At 45.4% G+C, this 19,529-nt stretch overlaps 1 protein-coding gene and 1 long non-coding RNA gene across 5 annotated transcripts; one reads left to right on the plus strand and one right to left on the minus strand.

Annotated features, from left to right (window-relative positions):
- The first annotated feature begins 90 nt into the window (after positions 1 to 90).
- Positions 91 to 10,109, plus strand: LOC119284913. 2 transcript variants are annotated; one of them, XM_037564095.1, is made up of 9 exons: positions 91 to 145; positions 2,095 to 2,180; positions 2,276 to 4,528; positions 4,618 to 4,739; positions 5,321 to 6,982; positions 7,165 to 7,213; positions 7,303 to 7,541; positions 7,653 to 7,757; positions 9,151 to 10,109. In XM_037564095.1, the coding sequence occupies exons 3-9, from the start codon at positions 2,321 to 2,323 to the stop codon at positions 9,377 to 9,379; spliced, it is 4,614 nt and encodes a 1,537-aa protein (XP_037419992.1). In that variant the 5' UTR covers positions 91 to 145; positions 2,095 to 2,180; positions 2,276 to 2,320; the 3' UTR covers positions 9,380 to 10,109. The 2 variants fall into 2 exon arrangements, with proteins under 2 accessions (XP_037419992.1, XP_037419993.1); XM_037564096.1 differs by having other exon boundaries at positions 129 to 145; positions 2,095 to 2,160.
- Positions 10,110 to 11,131: 1,022 nt separating this feature from the next.
- LOC119284914 lies at positions 11,132 to 15,947 on the minus strand. 3 transcript variants are annotated; one of them, XR_005139273.1, is made up of 6 exons: positions 15,589 to 15,947; positions 15,297 to 15,479; positions 14,356 to 14,620; positions 14,197 to 14,252; positions 12,085 to 12,172; positions 11,132 to 11,669 (listed from the first exon to the last, which is right to left on the minus strand). It is a non-coding gene; the product is annotated as an uncharacterized LOC119284914 (long non-coding RNA). The 3 variants fall into 3 exon arrangements; XR_005139274.1 differs by having other exon boundaries at positions 11,132 to 12,172; positions 15,297 to 15,511; XR_005139272.1 differs by having other exon boundaries at positions 11,132 to 12,172; positions 15,589 to 15,945.
- Between the last annotated feature and the right edge of the window lie 3,582 nt (positions 15,948 to 19,529).

Here is a 19,529-nt window from a genome sequence, read left to right on the forward strand (position 1 = left end):
CTCCAAACCCTCGCCATTTGGCCGCGCCGAACCCTAACCCTAGCCCGCCGGCCGCCCCCCCGCGGAGCACTCCCGCGCCGCGGCCCGGGGCCGACGGCCGCGCCGATCCGATCCGCACGCACGCCCGGCCGCCGCGCCGATCGAGGTAGGTCTCGCACGAATCGGCCCGGAATTCGCGGGGGCCTCTCCGTTCCTGGCTGCTGCTCGCTCGTCTGCCGCGCGTGAATCGGGCGGTCCCTGTCGCCGCTGCAGCTGGGGGAATTATTTTCGGGTGGGGGAGTTTTAGGGTTTTTTCCCTCTCTCTCGGGGGATCTGCGCCGGTGGGCGAATTGGGAGCTCCCCGGCGGTCGATCTCGGGGGCGCGTGGCCTCCCGCGCTCGATAGGCTGCTGGTTTCTGGGGCGCGTGGTGGGTAATTTGCGCGCGACGGGCCCGAGGTTTGGGTCGATTCGAGCTTGAGCTCAGCTCACCTCGGCTCGTGCTCGTAGTCGAGCGTTGGTTGGAGCTTAGCTTGAGCTGCCCTCTGCTCAGTGCTCCGGGATTCGGGCGTCTGCTAGTGGGCAGGGAGACGTGGGGGGATTTGGGGATGCTCCAGCAGATGCGCGACGCTTGGTTTCTGCTGTTCCCTTCATTTTTTTTTGTCGCGGACCTACTTTCCCCTGTCTCCCTCCCTCTGAGCTCCGAGCTCTGAGCGGCTGCGGCAGCGTCCGGGCGGATTCTCTCTTTCTCTCTTGCATCTTTCAAGATTTGTTCAGCTGTACCCCTCTTCGGAAGTTGTATGTAGGAGAAAGATGTGATTTTTAGGCTTTAGCGAGGAGATGGGAGTGATTCTTGTGCTAGCATCGAAACATTGTAACTTCATTTTGTCTTAGTTTGCTTGATTTGCTCCCCGTATGAGGGGCATGAGGTGTCTGCCGTGAGATTTGACTGTCCGTTGATTGTAACAAGATGATGTTGTCTTTGTCCTAGTGTTTCTCATTAGAGATTGTGGTGCTGTGTTAGTGTTTCGGTTTTGGATAATGGTTGTGTTTCGTGCGAGGTGAAAGATGTGGTTTTGCCTGTGCTAGTTAAGAGTATTTCTTGCCAGACACTCATGATATAACCCTGCTTTTAGTGGCCGACCATCTAGATAACGAGCTCAAGTAGGATAATTGCCACGTACTTGTTCCTGAGTTGTTTTGAACCTTTATCCCTTGCATTGTGCTAATTGGCTTCACTTGCCACCCACAAGCTAACAAAAGTGCAACAAGTTCACAGTTCAAGCTTAAATTGCACCTCCGTCTATTTCAAAACTGTTCTTTTCTGGCATGGGCGCACACTTGAGGTTGTGGATGCCCATATTTAAGCCACCCTCACTAATTAATCAACCATGCTTCTTAGGGCGCTCCCAATTCGTTGGCTCTTAACGCGTTATCATAGGTAGTGAATTTTTTTTAGAGATAATCACCACATTGCATCGCATATTACATTTTATTGGTTTAGGACCATGTTTGCATCTCAACCTTGTGGCCTAATTGTGGAGAGAAGGGAATGATTTTGTCCGATATCATGCTCCACTGGCCTTTTGGCCTCCGGAGTAAAAACTAGGGAGATAAGCCACACTGGATCAGAGCATTGAGTACACCGCATAGGGAAACGAGCTAAGAGCCGTATCTCCACTAACATACAACTTCCCTCTCTCTCTCTTCTTTAAATAAAGTGCCACCTCAGCATTTTGTCTGATATTGTGCTAAGAGACAAGCATTGGGAGTACCCTTAATTCTAATGCATCTACGCCGGTTGTTTTCAGTTGCAGCTCTAGGGACTTGAAAGGATAACCTTGATTAATTTTCTTATCGCTGTTAAAACATGTTTATGGCTTTAATTTGAATAAGTTCCAAACCCCACAATAGATATGGTTGGCCAAGGTAGTTGGCATATGCACCATTACTTTGCATGCTTTTGATGCTGAAGAATTTTCCTCAGTAGGCTTAAAGTGTTGTCCTCGTGAATCATGAATGCGTGGTCCTTGTGGAATATACTGAACTGGTACTGATTCATTTACTGTAGAATCTTTGAATAATGTTCTTATGTAAACGTTCTTCAAAATGGGCAGGCTGCAGATAAATAGAAGGGACATCTACAGATTCGTTTAGCCTGAGTAAATTCTTGTCAGTCCAGGGTGAGCCTTCTTTGGATGCTGTAAGTTCAGTGGAATCATATTCATCATACTAGGAGGCAGTCGTATCTGGTCGTATTGTCATTTGATATGAAACTTTGGGATTTGCCAATTGCAGACAGTTCACGCTTTCACGGGCATTAGACCCGTAGGGACTTCGGAAATGTCACAGTTTCACCACACACAGCATGGGGGTGATGGTGATTTTCAGATGTGGCAACAACAGATGATGTACAAGCAATTGCAGGAGTTCCAGAGACAGCAAAACGCCCAGCAGATTGATCATGGAGCCAGAATGCAGCCCTCTTTTGGACAGTTTCAAGCTCCAGCAAGAGCAGCACCTGCTGATCAATTGCCGGTGATAACAAATGAAATGCCAAACAATGAGGCCACGGCTTATGCGTGGCCACAAAATTTTGCTAGTGGTGACCCAAGGTTGCCAGGCAACTCACAAATGGTGAATACAGGTAGCAACACAAACTGGGAGCAGTATGGTGGTGCTCCTGCCATGGGCAATTTCATGAATGGTTCGGTATTTCCAAATACTCAAAGTCAACCGATGCGACCAATGGGGTTAGCTACACAGCAAATGAACCAGTCCTTCTATCAAATACCTGCTACCAGCAGAGGCGGGTCTGTTAACCAGTACCCCCAGTTCTTAGGGATCCCTGCTGATCTCCAGAATGCAATGACAAGGGCAAGTACTCATCAGCCTGAAAAGGTATCAAGGCCATTTAGCTCGTTAATGGATGAACCTAGTCCGCAGGAGAAAGGTGCCTCCAGTTCTATGCAGAATTTTCGAGGAAAGGGAGGCTTCTTAAGCAATAGTCTGTTACAAAGTCAAGGTGATAATAACAAGGCAGGCAGCCCTGTTCCAGTGAATCATCTACGACATGGTTTTCAACTCCAAGATTTTCATGGTAGGTCAAACCAACTCCAAGCGGGCCTGCAAGAGAAATCAACAATGCAGGTAGCGCCAGCAAGTGGTGGCGCTAGCCTTGACCCTACCGAGGAGAAGTTCTTGTTTGGGGATGATGAGGATAGCAACTGGGGAGCTTTGTTGAAGGGAGACAACGATCATGGTAATTCTTTGGATAATGATAACTTTGGTGGTACTTTGCCATCTCTACAGAGTGGGAGCTGGAGTGCCCTTATGCAGGAAACATTACAGTCTTCAACCAGTAAAGATAATCCCAAGGAAGAATGGAGTGGCCTCAGTTTGCAGAAAACACAGACAGTTGCCAATAACTCAACTTTACCAGCTCGTGACCAAAGTAAGCTTGCTGCATTAAGCGGTGGACTACAGAATGCACGACCCTCGTCAGCATCTAGCTATGGTGATGGAACAATGAATAATCCAGATTTTACCAGTTTTCAGCATGCTACAAGAAGTCCGTACGAGCAAAGAGACAAAACACCACATGAATCTCCTCGTGCAACTGTTACCAATCATCAGTCAACTGCAGAAGCCAATAATGGGTATATTCAGCAGAGCTTGAAGCAAAAGCAGTCTGATGAATATGGGAGACAAGAACAGGTGCATTTGTCAAATGGCAATTGGGCTCAGCAGAAATCTGAAACGCCAAGAAATAGCTCACACTCAACTGGTGCACCATCAAGTACACATGGATTTTGGATGTCACAACAAAACACTGTTGATAACAATATCAACCAAGAGTCGAGCAATAGCCAGAATGACTGGAAAAGCAACAGCCCCCTTGGACAAGACATCAGCAGTACCCAAAATGTCTTTAATAGTGATGGAAACTTTTGGAAGTCAAGTGGAGGTAATGCAAATTCAGTCCACAGGCTTCAGCAGATGAAGCCTGATATAAGCACTTCGCAAATGCAGAAGGACAGTTCTGATGGTAAAGGTGTTAGTATGATGGGATCAAGCATGTCAACAATAAACCCGAACCAGCATCAGATGGTTATGGGTCGAACGGGTGAGCATGGTGGGGTAAACCATAACATTGGACGTAGGGGTTCAGAAACCTCAGAATCTTTAAGAAGAAGTGCTGAGCCAAGACCAAATGACTGCAACCAGGAGTACCAAAATGCAATACATATGGAAAGGCCAGGAAACATTTTAAATCCTGGGCAGCATGTGAACAGTGACCATGCTGCCAGGAGGCATCCTTTCTTTGCTGCAAAAGAATCCCAAAATTTGGGATCAGGTCAGCAAGCAGGGGGATCTTACATGTTGCAGAATCATGCTATGGACAACACCGGGGGAAACATTAGGCATTCTCCGGGTAATCCAGTTTCGAACAATCAGTTTCCGCCTCAGTCACTTCAGGGACAAAATAACCTGAAACCACGATTTATCACGAACTCCCAAGTTGCTGCCAATATGGCTTCAGTTAATGAGGTATGGATATCTTGCTTAAACAAGCTTTATTATTTACTCATTTTGTTCTCTTGTAATATTACTTATGAAGCTACTTTCTTAATTTTTAGAAAAAAATGCTGGTGGGGGATGAACACTTTAAATCTCGACATGGTGTCACTAACAGTTCCAGTGCATCACCCTTTGGAGTATCTGATGCCGCTCAGTCTCAGAATAGAGCAGTTCAGAACAGGTACTTACTCCTTTTCATTTGTAACTACTCTAACCAGGTTATTCCTGAGTAAATCCTAAATATCCCATCGTTGAAGTGTTAAAGCTTTACCTATGCAATTTATTTTGTGCTCTTGTTTCTCTCGACTTGTAGAATAATATCTGGTTAGTTTCGACAAGGTATGACTACCACTAACGAAGAAGGCCCACATCCTTGTACGCTACCAATGACAGTATAGTTTTTCCAAATAGTATCAGAAGTGTAGGATCATATCAGTATTGCAGAATCATATATGTATGGAAATGGTCTGGAGAGTCGTTATAGTATTGAAATAGTCTGGAGAGTTGTTATAAGTATTGAAATGGTCTGGAGAATCATGATTGTACTGAAATGGTCTGGTAGGATAAGGGTATCGTAAGATTCTAAGATACATATCGGGACACTGACAACAATGCTTTGATCTATTCCAGTAATAGTCAACATTTTTTGTACCACATGATATTATCTTTTGTCATGATTAGTCCTTCCAACAGTTTTCACTAGCAATTTATGCTTGTTGTTCTTTATGATAACTGACAAATACATATGTATGTTTAATGTAGTCAACATATGCTGCAACTTCTTCATAAGGTGGACAACTCAACAGATAGCAATGCACTTACTGACATGGCCAACAGTCCTCTTGATAATGTTGCTAATACTCAGCAGCAACTTAATCAATCTTCTTTGCAAGGATTTGGATTAAGACTAGCACCACCGTCCCAGCGACATCCAGCTTCAGATCAATTATGGTCTAGTCACACTAATGCTGATGGCAAGCAGCCTGAACACTCAGCAAGGGGAGAACACCAGGCCCAGCTACCTTCCACTGCCACCAATTATTCGTCACCTGCTCATCCAAGCTCACAGCCGACACCATTTCATTCTTCGGAAATGGGTGGTACTGGACAGCCAGCTGCACATTTCCCCCAGTTAAGTTCCGGGCTGCAATATCCCGTGCCAGACGCAAGATCAGGTTCTGTACCCATGCCTCAGCAAGACAGCACAGCAACAGTATTCAAGAACGTATGGACAAACATATCGGCGCAACGTCTAGCTGGCGGTACCCAATCTAACAAGATAACACCCAATATTCTCCAGTCTATGATGTTTTCCAACAACCCCAACTTATGGGGTTCACAAAAGGCAGACGACCAAGGACAGAAGGCTTCAACACCACCTGATGTAGCCACCAGTTCTGCCAATTCACATAATCAAGAGACAAAACAAGCTCTGGACAGTGATGCAGGGTTAGCCTCTTCTGAGATGGCAAATTTTGATTCGACTGGAGCTGCTGTACCCAGGGGGAATCAAACCCTGCAGAAGCATTCTTCAGACGGGAACTTTGCCATTCCTGCTTCATCCTTGGCACAATTGCGTCAGCAAGGTATCATGAACCCTAGGCAGGGAGAGAGCCCTGCAGCTAACTTTCAGGTTATGAATACTTCTCACAACACTGGTACTAATATGAGTGGCATTGGGTTACATGGAAATCCAACACCTTCAAACCTCCAACAGACAAATTTTGCTCTTCTGCATCAAATGCAAGCAATGGGTCATGTGGATGCTGATCCAGGCAATAAAACTGGAAAGATGCTTAAACCAAATGAGATTAGTTCTGACGCGTCGCAAGTTGACTGGAAGTCTGCTCAGAGGTTTGCACATGGAGCCACTAACTCACTCAGGTCGTCCATAGATAACATTGGCAGTACTAGTGTCCAAGGGTCATTCCCTTCAGACATGAAAATGCTAAGCTTTGCTCCAAGGAACAATGAGGAGAGAAGTACAAGCATACCTTCTCAGATCCCTTCTAGGGAAGTTCTCTCTCATGGTATGGTCATGCGTAATGATCATCAAAGTCAAGTTCAGTCTCTTGGGACAAATGCATCATCCAATTTGATTGAAAGAAGTGAGAGACCTGGGATAAACCCTCAAATGGCACCCTCTTGGTTTGAACATTATGGAAACCAAAGAAATGGTCAGAATCATTCTGTGTTTAATGCTCAGAAGACCCCAACTCCACCATATAATGTTCCAAAAGCTTCTTGGTGCATGGAAAATAACTCTCTCGAGGATAGAGCTGATGCCGGCCAAGCTGCCAGGCCTTTGGTGCCTAATATGAAGACAGCTTTGGTGACAAGGCCAAAGAAGCGCAAATTTACAGAACGTGCTCTTGTTTCTTGGCATAAAATCACTGCAGGCACTCAAAAGTTGAGAAAGACAAGGTGAATTTTCTCCCCTTGCAGGGCAGTAGTTTGCAGTAGTGTTGAAGCATATTTTCTGTCCTCTTACTGTTACTGTCAGCACCAGTAGTTTATGTGACTTGCAGTTATTTATTTGTTGAGTTGTTTATCTTATGTTGCCTTGATGTTGCTAACAATTGTAACCATCTTCAATTGCTGGACAGCACGAATGAGATGGATTGGGCTTGGGCAGCAAATAGATTAATTAAGAAGGTTTGCACTGCTATACTATTTCAGCTACTTTACGTCTTGCATATTGGTTCAAAGGGTTTTCATTTGACACCAATTAAATTTCTTAACAGTCCGAGGATGATCCAGAAAGTCTGGAAGATGCCCCGGTAAATTATTTACCGCGCAAAAGGCTAATTATGACCACAAAGTTGATTCAGGAAGTTTTCCCTGCTATACCAGCAAGAGTTCTCAGAGCACAAGCTGTATCAGCTTATGAAAGTGCTACATACAATATCGCAATGTTCACTCTAGGAGATACATGCATCATCTCATCAGATAACTCTCGCGCTCTTGCAGATAATGAAAATAAGTAAGTCTTTGTAAACTGTTTTTTTTGCTTATTCTCTTGTGGTCATGAAAGTAAGATTTACTTTTATAACCTCATTGCTGAAAGGCTAATTATTACACTGTCATTAATCAGCCCATCTGAACAAAGAACAAGTGCCAAGCAAATGGAAGAGAAGTTATCAAAGGTTGTGGAAGTCTTTGTTGGAAGAATCAAGAAAATGGAAAACGACTATCTGAGGTACGAGCACCCTCCATCCCCACCCCGCCCACACACATTGCTTATTGGCTAGCTAGTTTAAAAACAACATTGCTGTTTTCCATTTATTTATGGGCTCCTGTGTGGTGTGTGCGCGTGCATACAAAAATATCCAACATAATTTGGTAGAACATCTGAGGGCCTCTTTGATTCGTAGGATTTTGAAAACATAGGAATAGGAAAAGTGTAGGGTTGGAGTGGCATGCCCATTTGAATCCTATAGAATTAGCAATGATTGTTTGATGCCACGGGAAAAACAAAGGAATTGTAAAAAGAGGTTCGAGTGGATGTTAAATTTCCTATGAAATGTAGTACAGAAGATTCCATAGGAAAAATTCCTATGGGATCCAATCCTATGAATCAAAGGACCAACATAGGAAAAAATCCTAAGGATTTCAATCCTCCAGAAATCCTATAAAATTCCTTTGAATCAAAGAAGCCCTGAGCATGTTAGAATATTTGTACATGTAAATAGTTGTGTAGTAAAAATAATTGTATGCACTGTGCTAGAAAGATAAAAGATTGCCAGAAGGGAAACATTTGGGGCCTTCTGGACAGCTAGATACACCAGTCAATTTTGAGGGGCTTATGAGATGTTAGCTGGCTTGGTTCTTCCTTTCTTTTACTTACTTTTGCTAAGATCTTAACTTCCATTTATATTGCGTTTTCATGTGAAGAATAATAATGTTCGTCTACTTCATCATAACATTTTAAACCTGGGCTTGGTTGTTGATGATATATTTAAATATCTCTAGGGCCCTAATTCTTTTTGACTTTGTTCATATGGTAGGAATGGTCGTTGATATGTTGAATCTATACCAATATAAAAAGACCCAAAGGGGCAGATCCAACTGATCTCGACCATCGAACTAAGTCAATCCAACGACCTAGACTGCTCCAATGGCGAGCGTTAAACGTGTTTAACGTGCAATTAATTCATACCAAATATTGCATTAATCACAGGATTAACACAGAAATAATATCATACCTGATATACGCATGCAATTAATATATTGCCTAAATATTAACGTGTGTTGCACGTGCGCATTTACTAGTCATAACAAAATGAACAGTGAATATCACTTAGATATTTTATTTATTCAAATAAAGTTACACTGTTTCCCTATTTTTCTCAAGAATTTGTTCTTCAACTTGCATGTTTCATATGCCTGGCAATAGTCTAATAACCAACAGTTTACTATGTGCAGAGACTTCAGTTGCGGCACATTTCTGAAAACCTTAACTGCATTTGTTGATCTTTAATTCCTTGTGCACTCTCACTCATGACACCAATTCCATTTTACTACTTTGTTGTTGACTTATCTCTGTTTAATTGATGATAGTTCTCTCAACATCGTTTTCCCTCTCGTTGCAGCTTGAGCAAGAGGGCTTCGATGCTAGATGTGCATCTGGAGTGCCAGGATTTGGAAAGGATTTCAATCGTAAATCGTCTGGGAAGATTCCATGGCCGGAACCATGCAGCTGGTGTCGAGGCCTCGTCTGGCTCACAAATGGTTTCTCGCAGAATTTTCCCTGATAGACATGTCATGTCTTTCTCCGTGCCAGGAAATCTTCCCGAAGAGGTGCACTGTTTGGCACTCTAGTGCATCGATTTCTTGCATTGTTCCTCAACCTCTCCTCAGATCACCTCTCTGGCTACAAGTGTGGTTTTCCAATGCTCCTTTTTCTCCTGCAAAGCATGGCGTTTATACAGAACGGTCAGATCCAGGGGTGGTTTGGAAATCCCAACCGTCGCACATGCCACAGAGACGCCAAGGGATGTGTCCAGCCGATCAAACTTAGTGCGGGCTGTTGTTATTTCTCCCTTGTATGAAGTATAGGTCCCTGTATATTGTTGAAAGTATGAAGGAAAAAGAAGCCGTGGGCCTCGCATCATTTTGCTGATGAAGGAAGGGCGTTAGCTTCACAATTCGTTAGGGAAGTCGATGCTTACTAGCTTTAGTACATCTAGTGGAAATTTCCGCTACTTGTCATCTTTTTATCCATGATGATGAAGAAAGAGTGTTGGCAGTTTAGAGGGGTGAATAATAACGAGAGCCTTGTCCTCTGGGTTCTTTTGTTCCTTTAGGAATGGGATGCAAATTGGCTAGCGGTGTCCAAGTCGAACTGACCTCTCCCCCTTTGTTGTTACTTGTTAGTCAGCAGTTGATTACTTGTGTTATGTAGTGCTGAGAGCAATTCATGGAATGAACAAAAACGCCGGGTGAAGCGCTTGTAAAATGTTGTAATCTTATATAAATCCCTGCGATGTTGAAAGCCCTAATGGGTTCTTGTAAATTTTAATGTGCGATTATCACCGAGGCCGGTTTATCATTTTCTGAAGCAGAAGTTGGCGTGGCAAGGATGTCTGCAGCTACTATTAGATGTCTGAAGAGTGCTGCTGATCCTATTCGGCTTAGTTGCTGTACATGTTTTGTAGTTTGGTTTTGGGATGGGTTTTTGCTGAACCAGGAGTAGGTCGTTCGAAGAGTACCTCACCTATCCTTTTCTTCTGTCCCTCAGGGGCCGGCGATCAATCTCCTTTTGAAATGAAATCATATTCAGGTGGGGATTTCTATCTCATTTTTTAAAAAAGGGCAACGGGAATACAAGACCTTTTTTTTTGGAAAACGCTAATGCTCTGCCGGTTGATGGCGCGGAGAGTTCCGCCACCCGCGCGAACGTTGGATCGACCTTGATCCACACGTCCTTAAGCACACTCACACCGAAAGTGATCTTCTGAGCGCGAGCACACCTGCTCGCGGTATCCCTCCCGCCCGTTGTCCTCGTGATCCACAAGCTGATGCGAACAGGCCCAAGTATTTCTCTCGTATATCTATTGACGAACAGTTCCACTGGCCCACTTCTGTCAAACGGCCACTGCTACGACGTCAACCAAATGGGCTTCGGCTCAGCCGGTCTGTAACGGGGTGGGCCGTCAGCTTGCAGATTCTGGACTAACGCTTGTGCAGTTTGAATTTCGAATAGGATCCAGAGTGTACTGGGTGCGCGACCTCACAGATGCATGCACTTGTCACAGATGCACACTGCTACGTGCCTAGCTTTCAATCCCGTGCCCCATTCCAGCAGGCAAACATAGCTGGATTACCTCAGTTTTAAAATTCAGGTACCACCGTAACAGGAACCATGCTTGCAATACAGTTGTTTGAATATATAAGTCAGCTCAAACAAGATTATGCTCGCCACTCTGTTTGCACAAGCATTCAGTCAAAAATTCAGTATGCACGCCCGTACTGACAAAAAAAATAAGAATGCGTGATCATACTGTCAAAAAATTCAGAATACATCAGCATAGTGTCAAAAAATTCAGAATGCATGCCCATGCTGACAAAAAATTCAGAAACAGACATCATCCATTCTAAGCTGGTATCAGCTTGAACATACACGCAGAGGAGTTTCATTTTGTTCAGAAACGAGTCATTAACACGTCCATCAGCATTGCATTACATTCAGCAAGCATGCAAACAAGACAGATTTTATAGGAAATCCAACACATTCTCGCCGCACACACTTAGCTACACAACACAATGGTCTACAGTAAAGAAACGATCAAACAGATAGCTTGGTCAGGGACATTGTGGTCGGTCCTCACATGTTGTTTATCCGCAAATCGCCTATACTCTTTTGCAGTTGTTTCGCCTGTGACATTCGGTGCCACAGTTTGCGCACCTGACCGGTTTATGAACAGGCTTCGGGATATGGCCCCGGTCCGGGCAGGTTGTCCTCTTATGTCCCTGCTGGCGACATATCGTGCAGAACCTTGTCCATTTGTTGAGCCCCTCATTGGCGCCTTCTCTCAGCTAGTTGTTGGCTGCCCCATATCCTTCCGCTTTTTTGGTGCCAACAAACCAGTAAGCCTGTTGATGCACATAGCTTGTGCAGAGAGATTAACAATTGAGAAAATGTACAATAAATTTGAGCAAATGTTTCTGTATATTATTTCAAAAATTAACTAGACAAAAAAGAGAAGTAAATATCATATATTCTTAGAATACACAAGAACACAACTAAACGGAAGCTATCAGTAGCAGGCACGTATTGACATCGTGAAGTGAATGAAGTATAGTATATAAGAAAAAAAATCTTAGATATTATTACCAGTTAGCAACCAGATAAACAGATCTCCAGTAACAAAATACAGAGCTCCATGACTTAGTTATGCTACTACTACTGATAAAGATCCAATTACATGGTACAACCAACTACTACAGGTAAGGATTCAATCACGTAGTTCAACCAGGAAAAATTATTCATGCTAGTGAAACCTCGTTCCTATAGTTAGTCATACCAAAATAATAGAGTGCATTCTCTTAGAAATGCTAATTCAGCACATCATTTGTGGCCAAACCAAAGTTGCTTAATTAATGTTGTGACACCTGAACGAAAAAGAAAAAGTTATAGTCAAACAGTAGCATGAAAGATTTTAAGGGAATTGGAGAAAGATGCAGAAACAAAGACAATGAAAAGACCATAATTTCTCATTACGCAGTGAGATGTATGCATCGAAATCATTTTTCATTGAGCTCTTCTGTTAGATGTTTAGAATAAATTCAATCCGAAGAATGTCAGAATTCTTATGTACTGATGCAAAAGGTATGCAGCCCAACACTAAATGACAGATTATATGAAGCCCAAGTCAGATGGAAATGTGAAGGTAAATTAGTTATTTAAATTTTGATACTAACTGATATGAGTCACACCCATGGCAGTCAAGTGTTCTTATATTTTCAGAGGCACATGATAGTTAGATTAGATGCAAGGTTTTGTGCAATGCGTGAGATATATTTCAAGTCACAAACTAAAGTGAGTAACCGTCTGTTATTCAGCCATCCATATTCAGTTATCACGAGCCTATATATCTTCTAATGTAATAAATTCAGCATCACTATCATCATGCTTAGTTATGCATTCTAATTCATAGTCGATTCAAAGACAATGGTGAGCAAACAAGGTCACAACAAGAGCTATCCACATATATTGTTCCAATATTAAGAGAGCTCTAGATGTACAAAATGGCGAACTGTGACAACTAATTGGAGTGAACTCTTTGCCTCCACCTCCAGCTACCTAATTGTTGCTTCAGAGCACTCATACAATTGGAAACACCATACTTGTATCACACTTCATGCAGATTAGAATCAGAGAAGGCATGTCAATATCACAAGAAATAAATAATTACTAAATTAGCATTTAAATTTCTATACATCTCACTGATATAAGTTTAAGTTATGATAATATCTCAGCTTCATTCAGTCCAGGAACAATAGCTTTTTCCATCAAGCATCAATCAAACAATTTGTGAACAAGTAGCAAAGAATAAGAGTACCACATAGTGGACATATTCATTTACGTTGCTCGATTTAACATCATTGCAGGGCACCAATACAATAACAACTCAGGTTATGAGTGGGAGCCTCACTGAATAAACATATTAGAAGATCATCTTGCAAGCATCATATAAAATAATATGGTCAGGTAGAAAAGTAACATAGAAAAGTACCTGTACTTGGAGAGTTGAATTAATTTCTACGTCCATAGGATGACAAGGTCAAGGCTAATGATTTAACTACTGAAAGTAGGGGAAAATGCATCAGAGCTAAAAGGATCTCAAATTCACCTAGACCTTTTGTGTTAGCATTTCCAATAGAGATGAAGTTGCAAAAGGGGACAGTTTTGGTGCGTGCACCTCCATGGCTGAATGCCATACTGTTCTCTATATAGCTGATAGAAAAGAATGTTGTTAGTTCTACAGGTTGGTTTTCTGAAAACAGAAAAAAAAACTCATGGAGTGCCTAGTCATTTCAGGGGTGATCACTATTCACTGAATTGCTTGACATTTCATAAAATAGGAGAACAGTAGTCAGTGAGCTTCCTCCAACTTGTAGATTGGTGAAACCAAGTTCCCCTTTGAAAACATGAGAAAACAGAGAGGACAGAATGACTGCTGCCCCCAGGGTAGGAGAATCATATGTGAAGTAAGGGGTGGAGATCACTGGTCTAGCAAGCAAACATAGATCCAACTAAGGTGCAAGCGAACGCGGCCCCGGCAATCCAAAGCTGTCGATTTGATGCCTGGGAGGCAAATCTTGGAGAAGGAACCACGAAGATGCCGAAAATGTGAGATGGAACACTTCTTGCCAGTTCTGATAGCCTATCAACAACCGGCTGCCGATCTACAGCCTTGTGTCGTTGCGGTTGGTAGTGGGTCGTCGTCCATATCAACGGAGATGTGCTGGCAATGCCATGAGGGCTTAGGGAGATTGAGGGAAGGGCATGGTGGAGGAGCAATGTGCTTGTGGGAAAGCCAGTGTGTTGTCTGCCCATATGTCGGAGACAGCGAGTGGGTGTGTTGCTCACGATGCTCAGCTATGTACCAACCATTGCCTTTGAGCGGAGATACCTTATTAATGCAGGGCAGTCACGGCACGATCTACTGTTCTCCACCCCAGCTTTACCCTGCAAAACCATATCCAGACAAGCACAAACGGGTCAGGTTCCATAAACCCCAAGAGCAAACCAAAATTAATACAATTAATCCATGATGGGTACAAATGCGTACCGCACAGCCGCAAACAATTTCCTGCATGCATTTTGTCCTCTCCACATTCAGTATACTCTTCCTGTATCTTATTCCAAATCCCTTCTCCCACGAGTAGAGATTGGAAAAATCATAGGCCTCCCCGAGTGTGTCAAAGCTTGTACCCAGTGCAAGCACGATTACAATGTCACCCGGTTTGTCAGTGAACCCCCGTATTGCCTTCTCAAGAGCGTTGGGTCGCCCAGGGCAAGGTGCCCTTCCTGGAGCAGCAGCTCCAATCCTAACCCTACAATATGATAAATCAACCTGTTATCTACTTTCATTTTTTCACCAGTCATGACCCCAACGATTCTATCCAGATTAAGCTTGATTATTTCAAAGCTTTTCCAACTGAATTCTGGTATTTATTCGTTCATATCACAATCAAGCATCACAAAAAAAACACAGTTATGCCCTCTTTTTATTCATCTAGTCCCTACTAGCAGCTCTAGCACTGGTTTCGACTTAATTTATATATAACAATTTTAATTTCTCTACGAGTTTCATTTTTCTGAATTTTGTAAGTGAAATCTCTTGCACAACTAACCAACCTATCTGCAACTCAGTTAATTCAATTTATAATTCACCTGAAAACAGTGTACAATCAAAAACAGACTGCCACTGTTGTGCCTTTTGTTTTAGCATTTAAGTATGTAAATACAAGTTTCAGCTCAGTTTTGCAGTCAAGCATCCACACTGCTATGTTTTCTGTTAATCATGAGTGGGTCATAGTATCTTCAGAACAGGCTAGGACCAAAGCACACATAGCTTTCGGGGGAAATCTGTATATAACTATTCTAATTTCTCCAGGATCTACCTATTCCTATTTTTTGTAAGATCTGCAAGTCAGTTCATGCGACTCCAAGTACACCTAAAATCATATAAAAAGTCTTCAATCCAAACACCAGTAGCCAATAGATTACCTGCGAGTCCAGCCTGCTCAGATGCTTGTGGCTCACCATCCCCATCCGCTGCTACGAGCCCCCCTTCCGCCACACACATCTGCCTATCGGCGCTGGCTGTCTCCATGGGGGGTAGCTCTGCAATCCCTATCGCCACCGCGGGGTAGTGCAGCGGCTTCATTGGAAGTTCATTCTCATTGACATCTACCATCACGGCGGTCCCGCATCGGCCAAAACTTGGATCAAGAAACAGAACCCTTGCAAATCCACAAGCAGAAAAATACGCAATCAGGATTCGGGGAAGGGGGGTTACCTCCTAATGGGCTGCATCAGGAACTCCATACGGATAGCGCCGCCCTGTATTCCTACCCCCACTGATCTCCGGTGCTCAGGGTTTCACCCGTCGTCAATGGAGATCCAAACAAGTGTGGCAAGCGGTGGGAGACAGCTCCGCCTTAGTCTCACTTGTCATTTACTAGCCTGCGCACCGCCGCCTGCCGGAAATCCAACTACTTCCTGAGCTACGGGTCAGGAGAAGAACACGGTCCTGAGCCACGGCTCTGATGACCTCCCGTCACGGCAGGATCTACGCGCTCCGTCACCGGCGCGGCGTACGCCATATCCCTCTACCGTATTTTCCGTTCCCCCGATTAAAAAACGATCGACTGGTTCCCTCGGTAATTTAATGCTACACATCTCGATGACATGCCCGCCGCCCAGATACCACGAGCACGTGTGCTCGCGACCAGAACAACCGCGTCCCACTCACACACGTTTACCTTATCTCGCAACAACAACAGTGTTGCCAACAAACTTAGACAAGTTTTTGCAACATCAGCTTTGTTGCAGAAAAAAAAAACCACAACAAAACCTTTGTTGCAAGAAATGTCTACGACCAGAACTTTGTTGTGAAAAAAAATCTGCATCGCAACCTATATAGCAGAAAAAGTCCCGCAACACAATTTATGTTGCAAAAAAAACGCAACACAATTTCTGTTGTAAATGTTTCTGCAACAAGACATCTGTTACGAAGTGGAGGAATACGTTCAACCGCCAGATTGTGCTGCATCTAACGACCCGCGAAGCGGCGGATCTTTTAAAATGATCCGTCGGCCGACGCGTAGCGATCCTTTTTTTTTTTTTGGATACAAGATCTTGATATAATGCACCGAGAAAGTAACTAAAGCAATTGCAAGTCTGGAACTAACTATAGAAGGAACAAAAGATCTAACCTGTCTACTTGACACCTCTGAACCAACTTCATTCCTGGCTAAAACGTTGAGCCGTATTCCTGAAATAATCATCTAGTGACAATCCACCACCACAAAGCCACAAACACAAGTCCGAATTTGTGAACCTAGTACATCTCAGCGGTTCATTTTATTTATTTATTTTATTTTCTTTTTCGAAAATGTCCCCCCTCCACTCACCCAAGTCACGCGAATTGCAACTCGAACAAACAAAAAATGGATGAAGGAGATGAAGAACAAGGGTCTTCGGAGTTGCGTTTTGAACTGAATGCGTGACAGACTCAGACGGATTGCTCGTTCCCGCTGCGTTGCGAACTCGGAGGCGTGAGCGACCGCCGCGTTGCGTCGACGCCAAGCTCGGCATTTCGAATCCGACTCCGGACGAACTCGAGGCGTGGCCGCCACGCGATCACGGCGATATTAATTATGCCCCCACCCCGGCTGATTCGATCGCAGTCTTCCTCCACCTCCACCTTCCTCCAACTCGAGAGAATCAATCAATCAATCAGAAAATGAATGAAGGAGATGAAGAATAAGGGCCTCCGTCGGAGTTGCGTTTTGAACTGAATGCGTGACAGGCTCGGCCGGACTGCGCGTTCCCGCCGCGTCGCGTTGGGTCATGGGCTCCGGGGTGAACTCGGAGTCGTGCGTCACCGCCGCGTTGCGTTGACGCCATGGTAGAGCTCGGGATTTCGAATCCGACTCTGGAGTCTGGACGAGCTCGGGGGCGTGGCCGCCACGCGATCACGGCGATATTAGGGCCCCGCCCCGACTGATTCGATCGCGCTCTTCCCCTCCTCCGCCTCCCTCCACATCGTAGGTACGCGGACGCGCGCTAGTTGTAGATCCCACCGGCCACCCCACCTCCAGACGGCGACCATGGCGCTCGCATCCGGGTTCTGCCCGCCGCCGTCGTACACCCCGGGTGCGTCCCAGCGCGGCTCCTTCTTCCTGGGCTTCGACTTTGGCGGCGAGTGCTGCGCCCCGTCCTTTGCCGGCTACTACGACTACGAGGAGTACGCCCCATCGAGCCCTGACTACACTCCGGCGAGCCCGGACTACGCTCCCGCGAGCCCTGACTACACTCCGGCGAGCCCCGACTACACTCCGGCGAGCCCCGACTACACTCCGGCGAGCCCCGACTACACTCCGGCGAGCCCTTCGCCGTCGCTGGAGTACACATAGTCGAGCCCTGTTCGGCTCGCTTTCATGATGCCGTCTCCTCCGCGCGGCGCGTCCCCAGACTACACGCCCCTGACGCCGTCAGAGCACGCTGCCTCATCACCTTACTATACTCCGTTGAGTCCTCCCGGTCCCGGGCACGCTTCTTCGCCGGATTACACGCCCAGTACACCGCCTCCGTCCCCCCTGGTGGTGTCTGACGCCGAGTCGTGCGCGTCGCCATATTACACAACGTCAGCTCCTTCCAGGCGCGCCGAGTCGCCGGACTACATGCCCAGCACGCCGCCTCCATCGCCCCTGGCGTCAGAAGCAGAGTCCTTCACGTCTACAGCGCGCTGCCGCCACCATCCGTACCAGAGGAGCGGCACTGGCCGGATCAGCCGCGGTGGACGTCGGCGATCATTGGGATATTGACATCTCGTAAATTGTAATAGGAGCAAAACAGATTGGATTCTCTTTGTGTAAATCTCGAATTGCTATGACTTTGTTTGTTCCTTGGGCAAATCTTGTATTACTCACGAATCGATGAATATATCTGTATGGAGCTTTTGTTGAATATATATGCGAGATTGTTCTCTGTTATTGCTTCTCGTTTTTTTAATGCCGAAGCATATTGTTGCTGTTGCTCTGTAAAACTGAAGATTGCCGTCTGAATGTTGAGCTTGATGAAACAGAGCCTGTCACCTGGAAGCAGTCTACTGCTCACTCAGATAGCTGTTTTTCTATGGCCCCGACAAGGTCCAAGTCGAACTGACCTCCCCCTTTGTTGTTACTTGTTAGTGATCAGCAGTTGATTACTTGTGTTATGTAGTGCTGAACCTGAAAGTAATTCATGGAATGAACCTGAAAGTAATCATATCTCTGTGCATAGGAATGCCACATGTAATTAAGCTGCTTTTGGTTTTTGCCTTGTCAGATCAGCAACTTTTGTGGGGAGCGCAGGGTGTTCATCTAATCTGCAGGCGATGGGCTAGCTAGATATACATGCCCGGCCGTCATGGTTCTTTTCTGCTGCTGACACTAGTGGCAGTAGCAGTTACTAATTTCTTTGGAGAAGATCAAAATGGGAGATACTAGGAGTATATTGGTGAGTACCTCTCTCCTTGCTAACCTCATGGCACGGGCTACGTATGTCTTTGTTCAGACCTTTTAATTAACCTTAGTGCAAATGACATCCTACCTTGTACTACATTGCTAATCAGCTACAGTACATGATACCAAGCAAGGATATATGGATCAGTTATTTTGTGCATATTATTTGAAAGAAAAGTTATTTTGTGCACCTATAGGTTACTTCCGTTTTATATTTAAACTTCCAGACTGGATGCATCTCTTGCCGACCTTATAAGTAACATCACATCATTCATCGTACCCCGCCGCTGCGTTTCGGCTGGCCGGCGACGGATCCGGCGGTGCCGGGTGCGGATCCGACTCTCCCTCGGCTCGCAGCACCCAATGCTCCCCTCGCCACCCCCATCCTCTCTGACGAACGATGCACCCCGCTCCACCTCGCCTCGCTCCCCACAGATCCTCCTCGACCCCGTCCTCCTGTGCGACCGGAGCCGGGCGGCCGCAGATCCGGCACCGGCGTCCCCTCCCCTCCACATCGGTGACCCGTCCTGCGCCTCCACCCCGCTCGCCCTCCCTGCCCCCGCCCCCCTGCGCGCCCGTCACGGACGGGCTGCGGCTGGTCCGGTGGATCCAGCGACGGACCCCTCCCGGCCTCCTCGCCTCCGCCACCGCAGGTCCCTGCCGGGATGAACCTCCACTCGGGTGCCCCCACCCTCTGTCCACCTCCGACGCCGCCGGTTCCTGCCGGGAA

Source organism: Triticum dicoccoides, chromosome 4A (assembly GCF_002162155.2).
Source record: "Triticum dicoccoides isolate Atlit2015 ecotype Zavitan chromosome 4A, WEW_v2.0, whole genome shotgun sequence".
Lineage (NCBI taxonomy): Eukaryota > Viridiplantae > Streptophyta > Magnoliopsida > Poales > Poaceae > Triticum > Triticum dicoccoides.